The 12,004-nt window shown below is 35.9% G+C and overlaps 1 protein-coding gene across 2 annotated transcripts in view; it reads left to right on the top strand.

Moving 5' to 3' along the window:
* WDR75 (WD repeat domain 75) overlaps nucleotides 1–11,657 on the top strand; it is a 30,969-nt gene extending 19,312 nt beyond the window's left edge. For both annotated transcript variants that reach the window (XM_047873652.1, XM_047873653.1), the window contains 12 exons: nucleotides 139–198; nucleotides 284–399; nucleotides 1,440–1,615; nucleotides 2,764–2,921; nucleotides 3,311–3,491; nucleotides 4,321–4,415; nucleotides 5,197–5,292; nucleotides 5,850–6,019; nucleotides 6,556–6,615; nucleotides 9,500–9,646; nucleotides 9,964–10,055; nucleotides 10,941–11,657. In XM_047873652.1, coding sequence (XP_047729608.1) covers nucleotides 139–198; nucleotides 284–399; nucleotides 1,440–1,615; nucleotides 2,764–2,921; nucleotides 3,311–3,491; nucleotides 4,321–4,415; nucleotides 5,197–5,292; nucleotides 5,850–6,019; nucleotides 6,556–6,615; nucleotides 9,500–9,646; nucleotides 9,964–10,055; nucleotides 10,941–11,145 — 1,556 coding nt within the window. In that variant the 3' untranslated portion in view covers nucleotides 11,146–11,657. The remainder of the gene's footprint in view (nucleotides 1–138; nucleotides 199–283; nucleotides 400–1,439; nucleotides 1,616–2,763; nucleotides 2,922–3,310; nucleotides 3,492–4,320; nucleotides 4,416–5,196; nucleotides 5,293–5,849; nucleotides 6,020–6,555; nucleotides 6,616–9,499; nucleotides 9,647–9,963; nucleotides 10,056–10,940) is intronic.
* The last annotated feature ends 347 nt before the right edge of the window (nucleotides 11,658–12,004 follow it).

The following is a 12,004-nucleotide window of genomic DNA, read 5'->3' as shown; positions in this document are numbered from 1 at the left end:
CTGAGTAAATTGAACTTACCAGTTGTTTCGTATTCTGGTGTATTTTAGAATGACATAAATTCAATTGATTTTTTTTTTCCTTGAGGTTCTGACCAATCTATGATTTTTTATTTATTTATTTGTTTTATTTATCCACAGAAATAATAGTCATTCACAGAAACCTTGAGGCTTCCGCAGTAATTCAAGGCCTAGTGAAAGGTATTGCAAAACCCAATGGGTCTGCACATTTTAGAAGTGTGAATATTTGTATGAGTTTAACTGTTATTTGTCACTTCTTTTGCAGACAGTAATATCTTCACCGGTTTGATGGTTGATCCCAGAACTAAAGCTTTGGTTTTAAATGGAAAACCTGGCCATTTGCAGTTTTATTCTCTCCAGCATGATAAGCAGTTGTACAATGTAAGATTTTGATCCATTAATTAGCCTTAAATCTAATGAAAGTTTCCAACAGCATCACTAGGGTCAAGTAACTTATTTAGTAGCTTCTAAAAAAAGACTCTGTGCCTTTGTTTACTTGAACATTATCAGTACTATCTGTGGTTACTTAGTTGAATTGTTTACAGCATGATTCTAATGAGGCCATGGTTGCAAATTAAATCTACATGTAAGTCAGCTCTTATGCTGGCTCCGTATTTTTGTTTCAGACTGCATTCTAAGTATCTGTCACACACATCCTTGCCTTTGAGTCACAAGAATACAGAAATAAGAATATGAGGGTTGTAAATACAAATATGTCTCTGTGGTAAAGTGTCATAAAATTTTTGGTGTAAAAAGGGATGCTTATTAATCCTGATAAACACAATCCAGACTCCCTACTTCTTTGTGCCCCACGGTACCCTTTATAGATTTAACATAATGGCTATACACTTGATCTGTATCACTCCCCTGCCTTTAAACCCTTTAAAGAAAGGAAATTTATTTCTTTGTACATTTCCAGTACAGTGCCTGGAAATAATAGTTACTTGATCCATATTTAGTAAATAGACAAGGGAATGGGATAAAAGAAAACAACCATACATAAAATTCTGTCTACTTATAACGTTGCTGTCTTTCTTCACTTCCTAAAAATTGTAGGTTTTATTTTTGCTCTTCTCATTTTTAATGATACAGAATTTAACCTTGGGATTTTATGTAAAGCTCTTTGTTTATAGAAACAAGAGACAAGCATTATCAACTAAAGGTTCTGTTGTATCATGTGAATGGGTCAGTCATCACTAAAGTTTAAGGTCATTGGAGAATAATAATAATGCTACTGAACTGGTGCTATATAATGTCCTTAATAATGGCAGTTTTGGTATCCATAACTAATAAATATTTCCTTTTTTTCCTTTAAAAACCTGTTACTATAGATTCTGGAAATTATCTGTAATTCCTGGAAAACTTGAACATGTATGTGTTTACATTAATAAACATTTTGGATTCTTTTTTTAACCCTTCAGTTAGATATTATACAGCAAGAATATATCAACGATTATGGTCTGATCCAAATCGAGCTAACAAAGGCTGCATTTGGCTGCTATGGTAACTGGCTTGCAACAGTGGAACAACGTCAGGAAAAGGAAACAGAGCTTGAATTGCAAATGAAACTGTGGATGTATAATAAGAAAACACAAGGGTAATACTACCTATGTGGCTATTTCAGAATGGAAGATATGTGACTTTTTATTTTATGGTTTCATTTGTCTTTAAAATGTTTCATTTTGATAAATTTTAAATTTAGAGAAATGAGAGAGATGTTATTCTCCAAATAAAGCCTTTAAGCTTTCTGCTTTGAGAAAGTATTGGTGTCCTCCAAGTTTTAATGTCCTCTCAATGCATAAATGAAGAAACATGAAAAAGTGACACTGCAAGGACCTAGTACCTAATTGCAAGCAGATCCAAAATTAGAACCCAGATTTCTTAGTTCCTTTGCTCTTTCATTAACATTATGCTACCTTCTTCGGAAATAATGGCAGTGGTAGGCAGCAGAAGTGTATTGTAGTATAACGTGCGTGTTTTGATTAGATGGGTTCACTAGTTTCATACGTTGATTATAGTAGCCATTTATCAAGTCCTTGGTGTGTGCCAAGAATTAGGCTTAGTGCTTTTGTCCTACCGATCTTCACAGAAATACTCTAAGATAAACTTATTTTCTACATTTTACAGGTGAGGAAACAGGCCCGGAGGGATTAATAGATTGTCACTAGTCATGCTTCTTATAACATGGACTTTTAAAAAAATCACAAGACAGTTTTCTCCTGATGTTCTTTTAAGTACACTGTGCTAGCACAGATTATCTTTCATTCATAGCAGCACCCTGTCAAGCTGGAAACAGGCTTTGAAAAAGTATTTTCTACGACTGTAAATATTGAATACTGACCAGGGAAGTTTGAATAGGTAGTTCTCTTTCTGTATTTTCTTGCCACAAGTGGGGGCTTTCATAGCCGTTCCATTTTTTGCTTATTCTCTCAAAGGTAGATAGTAAGGCATCTGAGTTCTGTACAGTTTTCTTGCAGAGTTAATACAGTAGGCTTTCACCATAAGTTGACTGTATACATAATCATCTCTATATTGTGTAAGTTACATGAAGACAAAGATAATGTGTTAGAACTCTTTATATCTTGTGGCCATTAGAGATAGAACACTCAGTTGTCTGTCTAGATGATAATTGTCAATTGCCCATTCCTAAAGATGCTCTTATAAGATGTACCATAAGAAATTCTTACATGACAGTATATATCATATTGTTCTGATGTAAAAATAAATTGATTTCCTTTCTGTTAGGTTTGTTCTTAACACAAAGGTTAACATGCCACATGAAGACCACATCACAGCTCTCTGTTTCTGTAATGCAGAAAAATTTGAAAACCCCACCTTGGTTACATCTAGTAAAGATGGTCACTTCAAAGTATGGATATTAACAGATGATTCTGATATATACAGTAAGTTAATTAAATAAGGTATATCAATGCATAATTTAAAAAATGTTTTAAAATATTTCTCTTTCATGAATTGTATCCATTCTGGAAGAACATTTTCTACCTTATATAATGCTGTGGGTCTTGATTAATTAAGTGCTGATTGTTTTTGTTAGGGTACAGTTAAAAAAAAAAAAAAAAAGGCAGTTCCTTCACTGTTCCACTAGAGGGAGGTCAGGATCTCCAGGAATGGGCATAAATTTCAAACCAATCAATGCTTTGTAGCATTTCTAAAGTTTCAGGGAGGTGGTTTTTTTGTTGTCCTTCTTTTGTAATCCTTATTGCTAATAACTACCTAAAGTATTATCTAGCATTTATACCATTTCTGAGTTATATGATCTATGTTTTCACAGAAAAAGCCGTTGGCTGGACTTGTGACTTTGTGGGTAGTTATCACAAATACCAAGCAACTAACTGTTGTTTCTCTGAAGATGGCTCTTTACTAGCAGTCAGTTTTGAGGAAATAGTTACAATATGGGATTCAGAGACATGGGAACTTAAATGTACATTTTGTCAACGAGCTGGGAAAATAAGGTAAATAATTTGGGGAGTATATCATTTTTTTTTTTTTAACTTAAATGGGTCTTTCCACATAAACATTATTGGTAATTTATGCTTCTGCTAAAGGTAGTCTGTGGGTCAGTGAGAGTCAGCAGCAAACCAAAGTGGTGGGAAGCTAAAAATTCTGGGTATGTGAACCATTTGCTGTGATTTTACCCCTTTCTGAAATCCAGATTAACATTTAACTCTTGACCTACAGAAATTTTTTCTTTATAATAAATACTTTTCATGGTTGTGCTACATAATGGAAGCTGATAACCCTCAGTGGATCCAAACAATGCTTATCTTCTGTTTTCCCATAAAAACAATGTCGTACTGAAACTTTGTTGCATCTAAGAAGGGCAGAAGAAAAGGCATCAGTTATCTGCGATTTTACTTCAGGCAACTGGCATTTGAGGACAGACTTACAGAGGGCTAACAAAAGTTTTTAATTCCCAACATATTTTGCTTTGTAAAACGGCCTTCAGAATTCATATTGTTTCTTCCTCTACGTTAAACAAGCATAAAAAAGGGTTTTGTTAAATACCTTTGTACATTTCACATGTTGTCTATAGTATGTGTCAATTATACTGTGCAGCATATTAGAGAAAAAAATTGATCATAAACCTGTTTGTAAAGAAACAAAAGAGCTAAGTAAACCTTTCCCTTTGCTCTCTTTAGCCCCTTTTTTCTGCAGGATAGTTGTAAACAAAAATATGTGTCTATCTAAAAATCTGCATTGTGTAAAATTATACTAGAAGTCTGCAATCCCAAACTCGGTGTGCTGGAACTGACAGATAACTTCCTTGTGGTTTTACTATAGGCACCTTTGCTTTGGGAGATTGACTTGTTCAAAGTATCTTCTTGGTGCTACTGAAAATGGCATTCTTTGCTGTTGGAATCTGCTCAGTTGTGCATGTAAGATCTTGTTTTACTATAAAGTGATTTGGCAAAGCATATAATAAGGGGCCATCAAACTTTGGCATTTTAGGACTTCTGGGTCGTATCTTCGTGTCTCTATCCAGAGAGTATATAATTTGTCACATGTCATGTGATATCACCAAATTTTGGAGGGCTAGGCCTATAATAGACATACATTATTTATAAACTGCCTAGTTGGCCATAAATTGATTTCCATTATCCTGGCCTTTCTCTACTATGTATAATTTTCTGTTGCCTTCCATGATATCTGTCCTCATAACAATTTGAGGAATATTTCTGCTAATTTGTAATGTGCATTATCCCTGACAGTATCCCTGACAGCAAGTGTGGACTTACTTATTTTTACTTATTTCATTCATTGGTATTTTACTCAGTTGAGTATGTTTGGAAGGCATGGTGGTTGCCTAGTAATGAGCATATGTGATAGTCTCTTTTTATATTCTCTACAGTGATTCTGGTTAACATTTTGCCCACGTTTAGCAGCTATGGTAAAGCACTGAAATAATAACCATGTCATAGTATGTGGAAGGAGTACGTTGTTTTTCCACTTCCTGCCCCTAGCTTTAGTGCAGCCTTCCACAGACATTTTCAGTTTGTTTCCATGTGTTATTTGGAAATATAAAATCCCTCTTCTTAAGAATAATAGAATTGATTGTCCCAGTAAAAATTGAGTATGTGCTTTAAATAACAGGCTTAAAAAAGCTTTTGGTAAATCTCAGAAGTAAATTGCTCTTTTTCTGCTCCCCCCCTTCCCCAGTGGAATGGAGTGCAAAATTAAATGTTAGAGTTATGGAACCTGATCCTAATTCAGAGAATATTGCTGCAATCTCTCGGTCTTCAGTGGGTTCAGACTGTAAGTACACACCATACTTTGATAACACGAGTAAATCTCTTACCAAAATTTTCTTTTTAACGTCTTTAATATAATTTGAGTTAGACTTGCCTTTAAATCCAATGTTTGTTTTAGGCCATTTGGCCTGAGGTGTGCTATTGCCCTTTCTTGAGTTAAAGTCTCTTGAGTTAAAGTTTCTTGATTTTGTCCCTCTGAAGCATTTCAGGAAGCTTTAATCATTCTTCCTCTATCCTCTTGAAACACTTCTACAGATCCCTATTCTAGTACCTACAACAAAATAGTGCAATAATATCTTGGTGTCTGCCTTCTGCAGTAGGACCTGGTCTCTGGAACGGGGATTCTTCTTCCTCTTTTTTTATCTTCATATCCTCATTCCTAACCTTCTTGGCACGTAGCAGGCACCCAGTAGATATTTGTTGAATCAGAGCCTAAAATAATCATGACCTGGGCCATTTACTCAATGGGGTAAGTCCCAGGATTAGTGTGATCTGCCAACCTGAGGCTGGAACTGACCTTTGCCGGCAAAATGTTATTGTCTGTCTGTTTTTTCCCTCTAGTGTTTGTATTTAAACCTAGTGAGCCAAGGCCATTGTATATTCGAAAGAATATCTCCAGAGAGGAAGTCCAGTGGGGAGTGTTTGTTCCACGAGATGTCCCTGAATCATTCACCTCAGAAGCTTACCAATGGCTGAACAGATCCCAGTTTTACTTCCTAACAAAATCACAGGTAACCATCCCACCTCAAAAAGGGAACCACTTTATATATATAATTTTCATCTGATTTGATATTTGAGAGTAATAGCCCATAACTGGTGGAACAGTTTCATTAAAAGATTACTTCCCAAAAGAAGGAATCCATTATGCTTCTTCACACAGCAGTCTTATTAGTGTAAGTATATTAACACCACTTTACCCCGTACCTTTGAGATTCTTCTAAGTAGTGTCTGTATTATCTCCATGACTGTGGAAAGGCAGAAGACAACTAAAATCCTTTGAATGATAGCTATTAGTGTGGTTGATATATATATTTTTTAAATACAAGTGTGGCTTCTGGTTGATCCATCAGTTGAATTCTATTTCATTACTAGTCAGTTCTTAAATAAGATTTCTCAGAACAATCTTAACTGTCACAGCAGTTTGTCACTAAATATGTTTGAAGTTTTCTATTTGGGCAGATAAACATATCAAGATGAAATATTGACCTCCTTTTTTAACTCTACAACAAATTTTTATTTAGCTTTTGCATCATTAATCTTTTTTCAGAGTTTATTGACATTCAGTACAAAGTCTCCAGAAGAGAAACTCACACCAACAAGCAAACAGGTATGTTTTAGCCACTAATGGTGCAGACTACATTGCCTCCCTACACAGATAACCTTATCTGTTTGAATTCAGCTATGAGAAGAATGTTCCACCTGCCCTAATGTGGAATTAAACATATACTTGTAAGCCACTTGGCCTCTTTTGAGATTATATTTACTTTACAAATTAAAACTATGTTTTAGAAATATCAAAAATATATGCTTGTGATTTAAAGAGTCAAATAGCTATACAAGACTCTCAGGAAAACTTGTTAACATCACTGCCATCACCCACAAAAATCATCACTTTCAACTCTTCTAGCTGGAGTTTTTATTTGCCTCTCTATCTCTAAGAAACATGTCTATGTTACTAATTCTTTATTTTTCAGATTAAGTTATTATCTCTTAACTGATCAAGTTGTTACTCTTTTTCACACCACCACTTCCCTCATGTACATAACATACACACCTTTCCTGTTCCCCAGTTTTCTCAGTATAGACAAATCAGGTCAGTATTCATTATAACCAATAGCAATTCACAGCTGAGTCATGTAGTAACCAACAGATTATTTTTCTTTTATTTGCAACTTTGTTTTCTCTAGGGTTAATGATTATCTTCTTATTTGTATAGTTTTCTATTTGCTCAAGTTGTATAAATATTCTCTCAGAATTTTCAGATATATTAAGTATTCTTTCAAATCTTGAATATTTCCCAGGAGCCTGTGATTTGCTTCAGTCTGGACTGATTGCTCTATAAACTTATAAACTTGCTACACAGTAGTTGTCATAGGATCTACATTCACCATCATTTGGGGAATCATTTTACCTCTACTCTAGTAGATCTTATAGCTTTCCCCTTTCTTTGGTCACCCCTTTGCTTTGATGAAGCACATTCTGTTAGTGCGTGGGAGGCAAATTTAAGACCTTGGATGTTTGGGAATGTTTCTGTTCTCTCCCACTTGAGTGGTTGGTTGAGTTATAAAGTAATAGGTTGAAAATCATTTTCTCTTAGAGCTTTGGCGGTATTGTCCTATTTTATAGCTTTGGGTGTTACTGGAAGTCTAATACCATTCTTATTCCTATTCCTTTGTCTGTAAACTAGCTTTGTTTTCCTCTGAAAACTCCTTGAATTTGTTCAACAATTTATTGTTTAATATCTATAGGCCAGGAACTGTTCTAGATGATTGGAGTACACCAGTAAGCAAAACACTCAAGTCTCTAAACTTAATGGTGTTTACACTCTAGCAGCAAGATACAACAAGCATGAAATAAGTAAAATATGTAGTACTTTAAGAAGTGGTAAGAGGGTGCCGGGGTGGCTCAGTCAGTTTGGTGTCCAACCCTTGATTCCAGCTCAGCTTATGATCCCAGGGTCGTGGGATCGAGCCCCACATCAGGCTCTCCTCTGAACATGGAGCCTACTTAAGAGTCTCTTTCTCTCTCTCTACCTCTCCCCCCGCCCCCCCCCGCCGTTAAAAAAAGCGATAATTATGGATGGAGGAAAAGAGGAAATGGGTGTGGGGTGCAGCTTGCCATTTTATGTGGGGCAAAGTAGGGCTTGATGAATAAGAGACTTTGGCTTTTCCTCCAAGTAAAATGTGGAACCCCGTGGAGAGTTCTGGTTTTTTTAATGTTTTTTTATTTTTGAGAGAGAGAGAGAACCTTGGAGAGAGAGGGAGACAAGAGATCCAAAGCTGGATCTGCACTGTTCACGCAGTTTGATGCAGAACTCAAACTCCTGAACCTTGAGATCATGACCTGAGCAGTCAAAGTCAGATTCTTAACCAACAGAGCCACTCAGGTTCCCCGCCCCTTCAAGAGTTTTAATCCAAGAAATGACTAAGAAAGAATTCCTTCTTTGCCTTCAATTTGTCTATTTGTTACTTAGTGCTGGACCTTCTCGAATGGTGCTTTAATATTCTTACTTTTTTACCTGTTTTCTTTCTACTTTCAGGGAGATTGCTTCATCTTTATCATCTTATCTGCTTTTTTCTCTTTCGCATACTCCCACATCCTTCATATGTGTGTTTTCCATCTGTTCTGGTGTCTTTCATTTCAGAGGTTTTCATCAGAGTCTGATGATTTCTTGGCTGTTTTTATTTAAAAGTGATCAAAAAAGTCATTTGGAAGGTCTTTGCCTAAGTAGAACTTCTCTGCTGGCCTCCGCCATCTGGCTATTTTTAAGAAAGTCTCCAAAGTCATTATTTTTAGGTCTTTTTATGATTGCCCAGATAAAATTCTTCTAAGTTCTTGCCTAGAGGATATCAACCTGGAAGCACGTTCTGTGAAGTACAACTGCCTGCAGCTGTGACGACACTGCCACCAGCCCCCACCAGGCAGTTCAGTTTAAAGTCACACTTTCGTTCCACTCTCCCAAGAATGTACTTCCAGCCCTCTGCTGGGGCTCAAAAGAAGATCTAGGAATCTGAGTCCTCTCTAAGCAGACATTCAGCCTGGCTCCCTGGTTATTTGTTAGCACCAATTCCTGGGCCTTTGCAGGATTCCACAATATAAGTCAGAATGCTTCCCAGCCAGCTTAGGATTCTTTCTCGTGTCTACTAAATTACTTATCACTCTTGAACCTGCTTTCCACCTTCCAACATGTTATTTACCCATTTTCTTTCTCCTGTGGGTTTATGTCCTTTTGAAAACCCATTTGCTGTCATTTGTCATTGGGGGAGAAGCAGTGTTACGTATTTTGTTCTGTCAAGTGTCCACTGTTAGCTTTTCCCATAGTAAGTGGGCTGCTAGACCTCAGTTGCTTTACCTATAAAGTGTAAGAATCATGCTAGATAGTTTTTAAAGTTCTTTCCATCCTTGACATTTTACGACTCTAGTACTTTTTTATGGAGTCAAAGGCAATTCTTTTTATTGAAGAAATTTCCCGTTGTCTTAAATCTTTATAGCTACTAGCAGAAGAAAGTCTTCCAACAACCCCATTTTATTTCATATTGGGAAAGCACAGGGAACAGCAGGATGAAAAAATAAATGAAGCTTTCGAGAGTCAACTGGTACAACTACCCTTAACAGAAAATATACCTGCGATTAGTGAGGTAAGTGATTCACAACATGAAACAGATTAAATACATTAAAGCACCTTATAGTTTTTATACAGTTTATAATTTTTGAATAATTATTTGTATACTGTGCAGTTTTAATACCTAAACCAAATAACATAAATTTGCAATTCCAGATTATTGTGGTCTGACCTGACAGGAGGGGAGAGATTATTGTTCGCTTAAGTATAGGAAGGCGGGAATAAATTTTTTTTTTGGTTTGGTTTTTCTGTGGAGAAACCCTGTTACATTCAGCTGGTGGCATTAAATCATTTTAAATGAAACTCTATTTTTCTTGTTTTTTTTTACTCTAGCTTCTTCATACTCCAGCCCATGTATTGCCATCTGCTTCCTTCCTGTGCTCCAAGTTTGTAAGCTCATTGCTGCTGTCTAAGGAGACCAAGAGGTAAAGCAGTTTTTAAAATATGTTTAGATATTGTTTTGGGAAACAAAATGGTTATGTTAGCCTTTATTAGAATGTTCTTTCACTTTGAGGCTTCAACATGTGTGGGTTAGGACACTGACCTGCACAAAAATCAGTGTGTAACTTTTGACTCCTATAAAACTTAACTACTAATGCCTACTGGTGCTTGGAAGTCTTACCAATAACAGTCAATTAACACACATTTTATGTGTTGTATACTGTATTCTTACAGTAAGATAAGCCAGAGAAAAGAAATTAGGAAAATCATAAGAGAGAATACATTTGCAGTATTGTACTGCATAAAAAAAAAAAAATCCATGTGTAAATGGATCTGCAGTCCAAACCCATGTTGTCCAAGGGTCAACTGTATTTCTCTTTATTTAAGCTTTAACATGTAGTTAAAGGATATATGACGATTAAGCCAAGTAAATAAAACACATTGAAAATAACTTTCAGGAAGACCTCATGTGTGTACGGTTTAAGGATTTGATCTATGATTAAAAATTACACACCTGTTTTTTATAATAACCCGTAATTTATTTAAAAAAAATTTCATGTTTGTTTGAAAGAGAGCAGGGGAGGCATAGAGAGAACCCCGAGCAGGCTATGTGCTGTCAGTGTAGAACCCAACATGGTGCTCAGTCTCATGAACCGTGAGATCATGACCTAAGCCCAAGAGTCAGATGCTTAACTAACTGAGCCACCCAGGCGCCCTAACCCATCATTTTTAAAGTGCACTTAATAAGGTTTTTCATTTACTTTCCCTGTATGGTTATATTTCTACATAGGTGTCTTAAATTAGAAACTTATTGTTTAGTTAGAAAAATGTTTGTTTAAATTGTTTGTTTTATTCTGTTGTAATGAAAGTGGTGAAGAAATTCCTGAAGACGTAGATATGGAAGAAGGAAAAGAAAGTGATGATTCAGATGAAGAAAATGATTTTACTGAAAAGATCCAAGATACAAATAACACAGACTTGGGAGAAGACCTTCTACATCAGTTGTCAAAATCTGAAGAAAAAGAACTAAGAAAATTCAGGAAAGTAGACTACAGCTGGATAACTGTCCTTTGAGCCTTGGAGGTGGGGGAAGGTTCTTGCACTTTGTGTTTTTTTATTGTACATTGAAACTCCAAAAACATCTAATGTTATTTCTTTTCTTAAAATATTAGATATGAACAGGATTTACTTTTTAAATAACTGGTAATTCAAAGCTGTCTTTGCATCATTCTTAATGTTCCTGGGTGCATTCACATAGATACCATCTCCTTTTTATTTTGAGTAACATCAGCCTTAAAAAAAAGCTAGTTTTCTCACAGGTGATTATAGCATATGTCCCCTTATTTGCAATTTGGGGATATAAATAGTCGAAAATCAAAAGATTTTGTTGATGATACTATTGTTAAATTTAACATCAAAACTCATTTGATAACCAAATAGGACCTGAACAGATGTGATGTTTCTGTAGTCCTGCTTCATACCTTTTGGTGTATTTATTTCTCATAGAGAAATGTGGAGCAATTATTTGATTATGTGGTGTTCCACAGACCCCACTAAGGGTATTAAATAATATGGGCTGCCTACAATCTGAAAAATTCTAAATTCAAATCATTTGGCTCTGAGCCTTTTGACTAAAAGCTTATCTACTCACAATTTTTAGGAAAGCCTTGGAAAATAAGAAGAGCTGATATTACTTTGTCAGTGTTTTGGCTATGTGTACTGAGTCAAAGAACAACTACCTTTTTTCTGTTTTGTTTGTTTTTTTAGTGTTTGTTTATTCTTGCGAGAGAGACAGAGCATGAGCGGGAGAGGGGCAGAGAGAGAGGAAAACACAGAATCCAAAGCAGGCCCCAGGCTCTGAGCTGTCAGCACAGAGCCCGACGTGGGGCTCAAATTCACAAACCGTGAAATCATGACCTGAAGTCAGACGTTT

Source organism: Prionailurus viverrinus, chromosome C1 (genome assembly GCF_022837055.1).
Source record: "Prionailurus viverrinus isolate Anna chromosome C1, UM_Priviv_1.0, whole genome shotgun sequence".
Classification (NCBI taxonomy): Eukaryota; Metazoa; Chordata; class Mammalia; order Carnivora; family Felidae; genus Prionailurus; species Prionailurus viverrinus.
The sequence above is the reverse complement of the archived record's forward strand: the minus strand, read 5'-3'. Positions and strand labels throughout refer to the sequence as shown.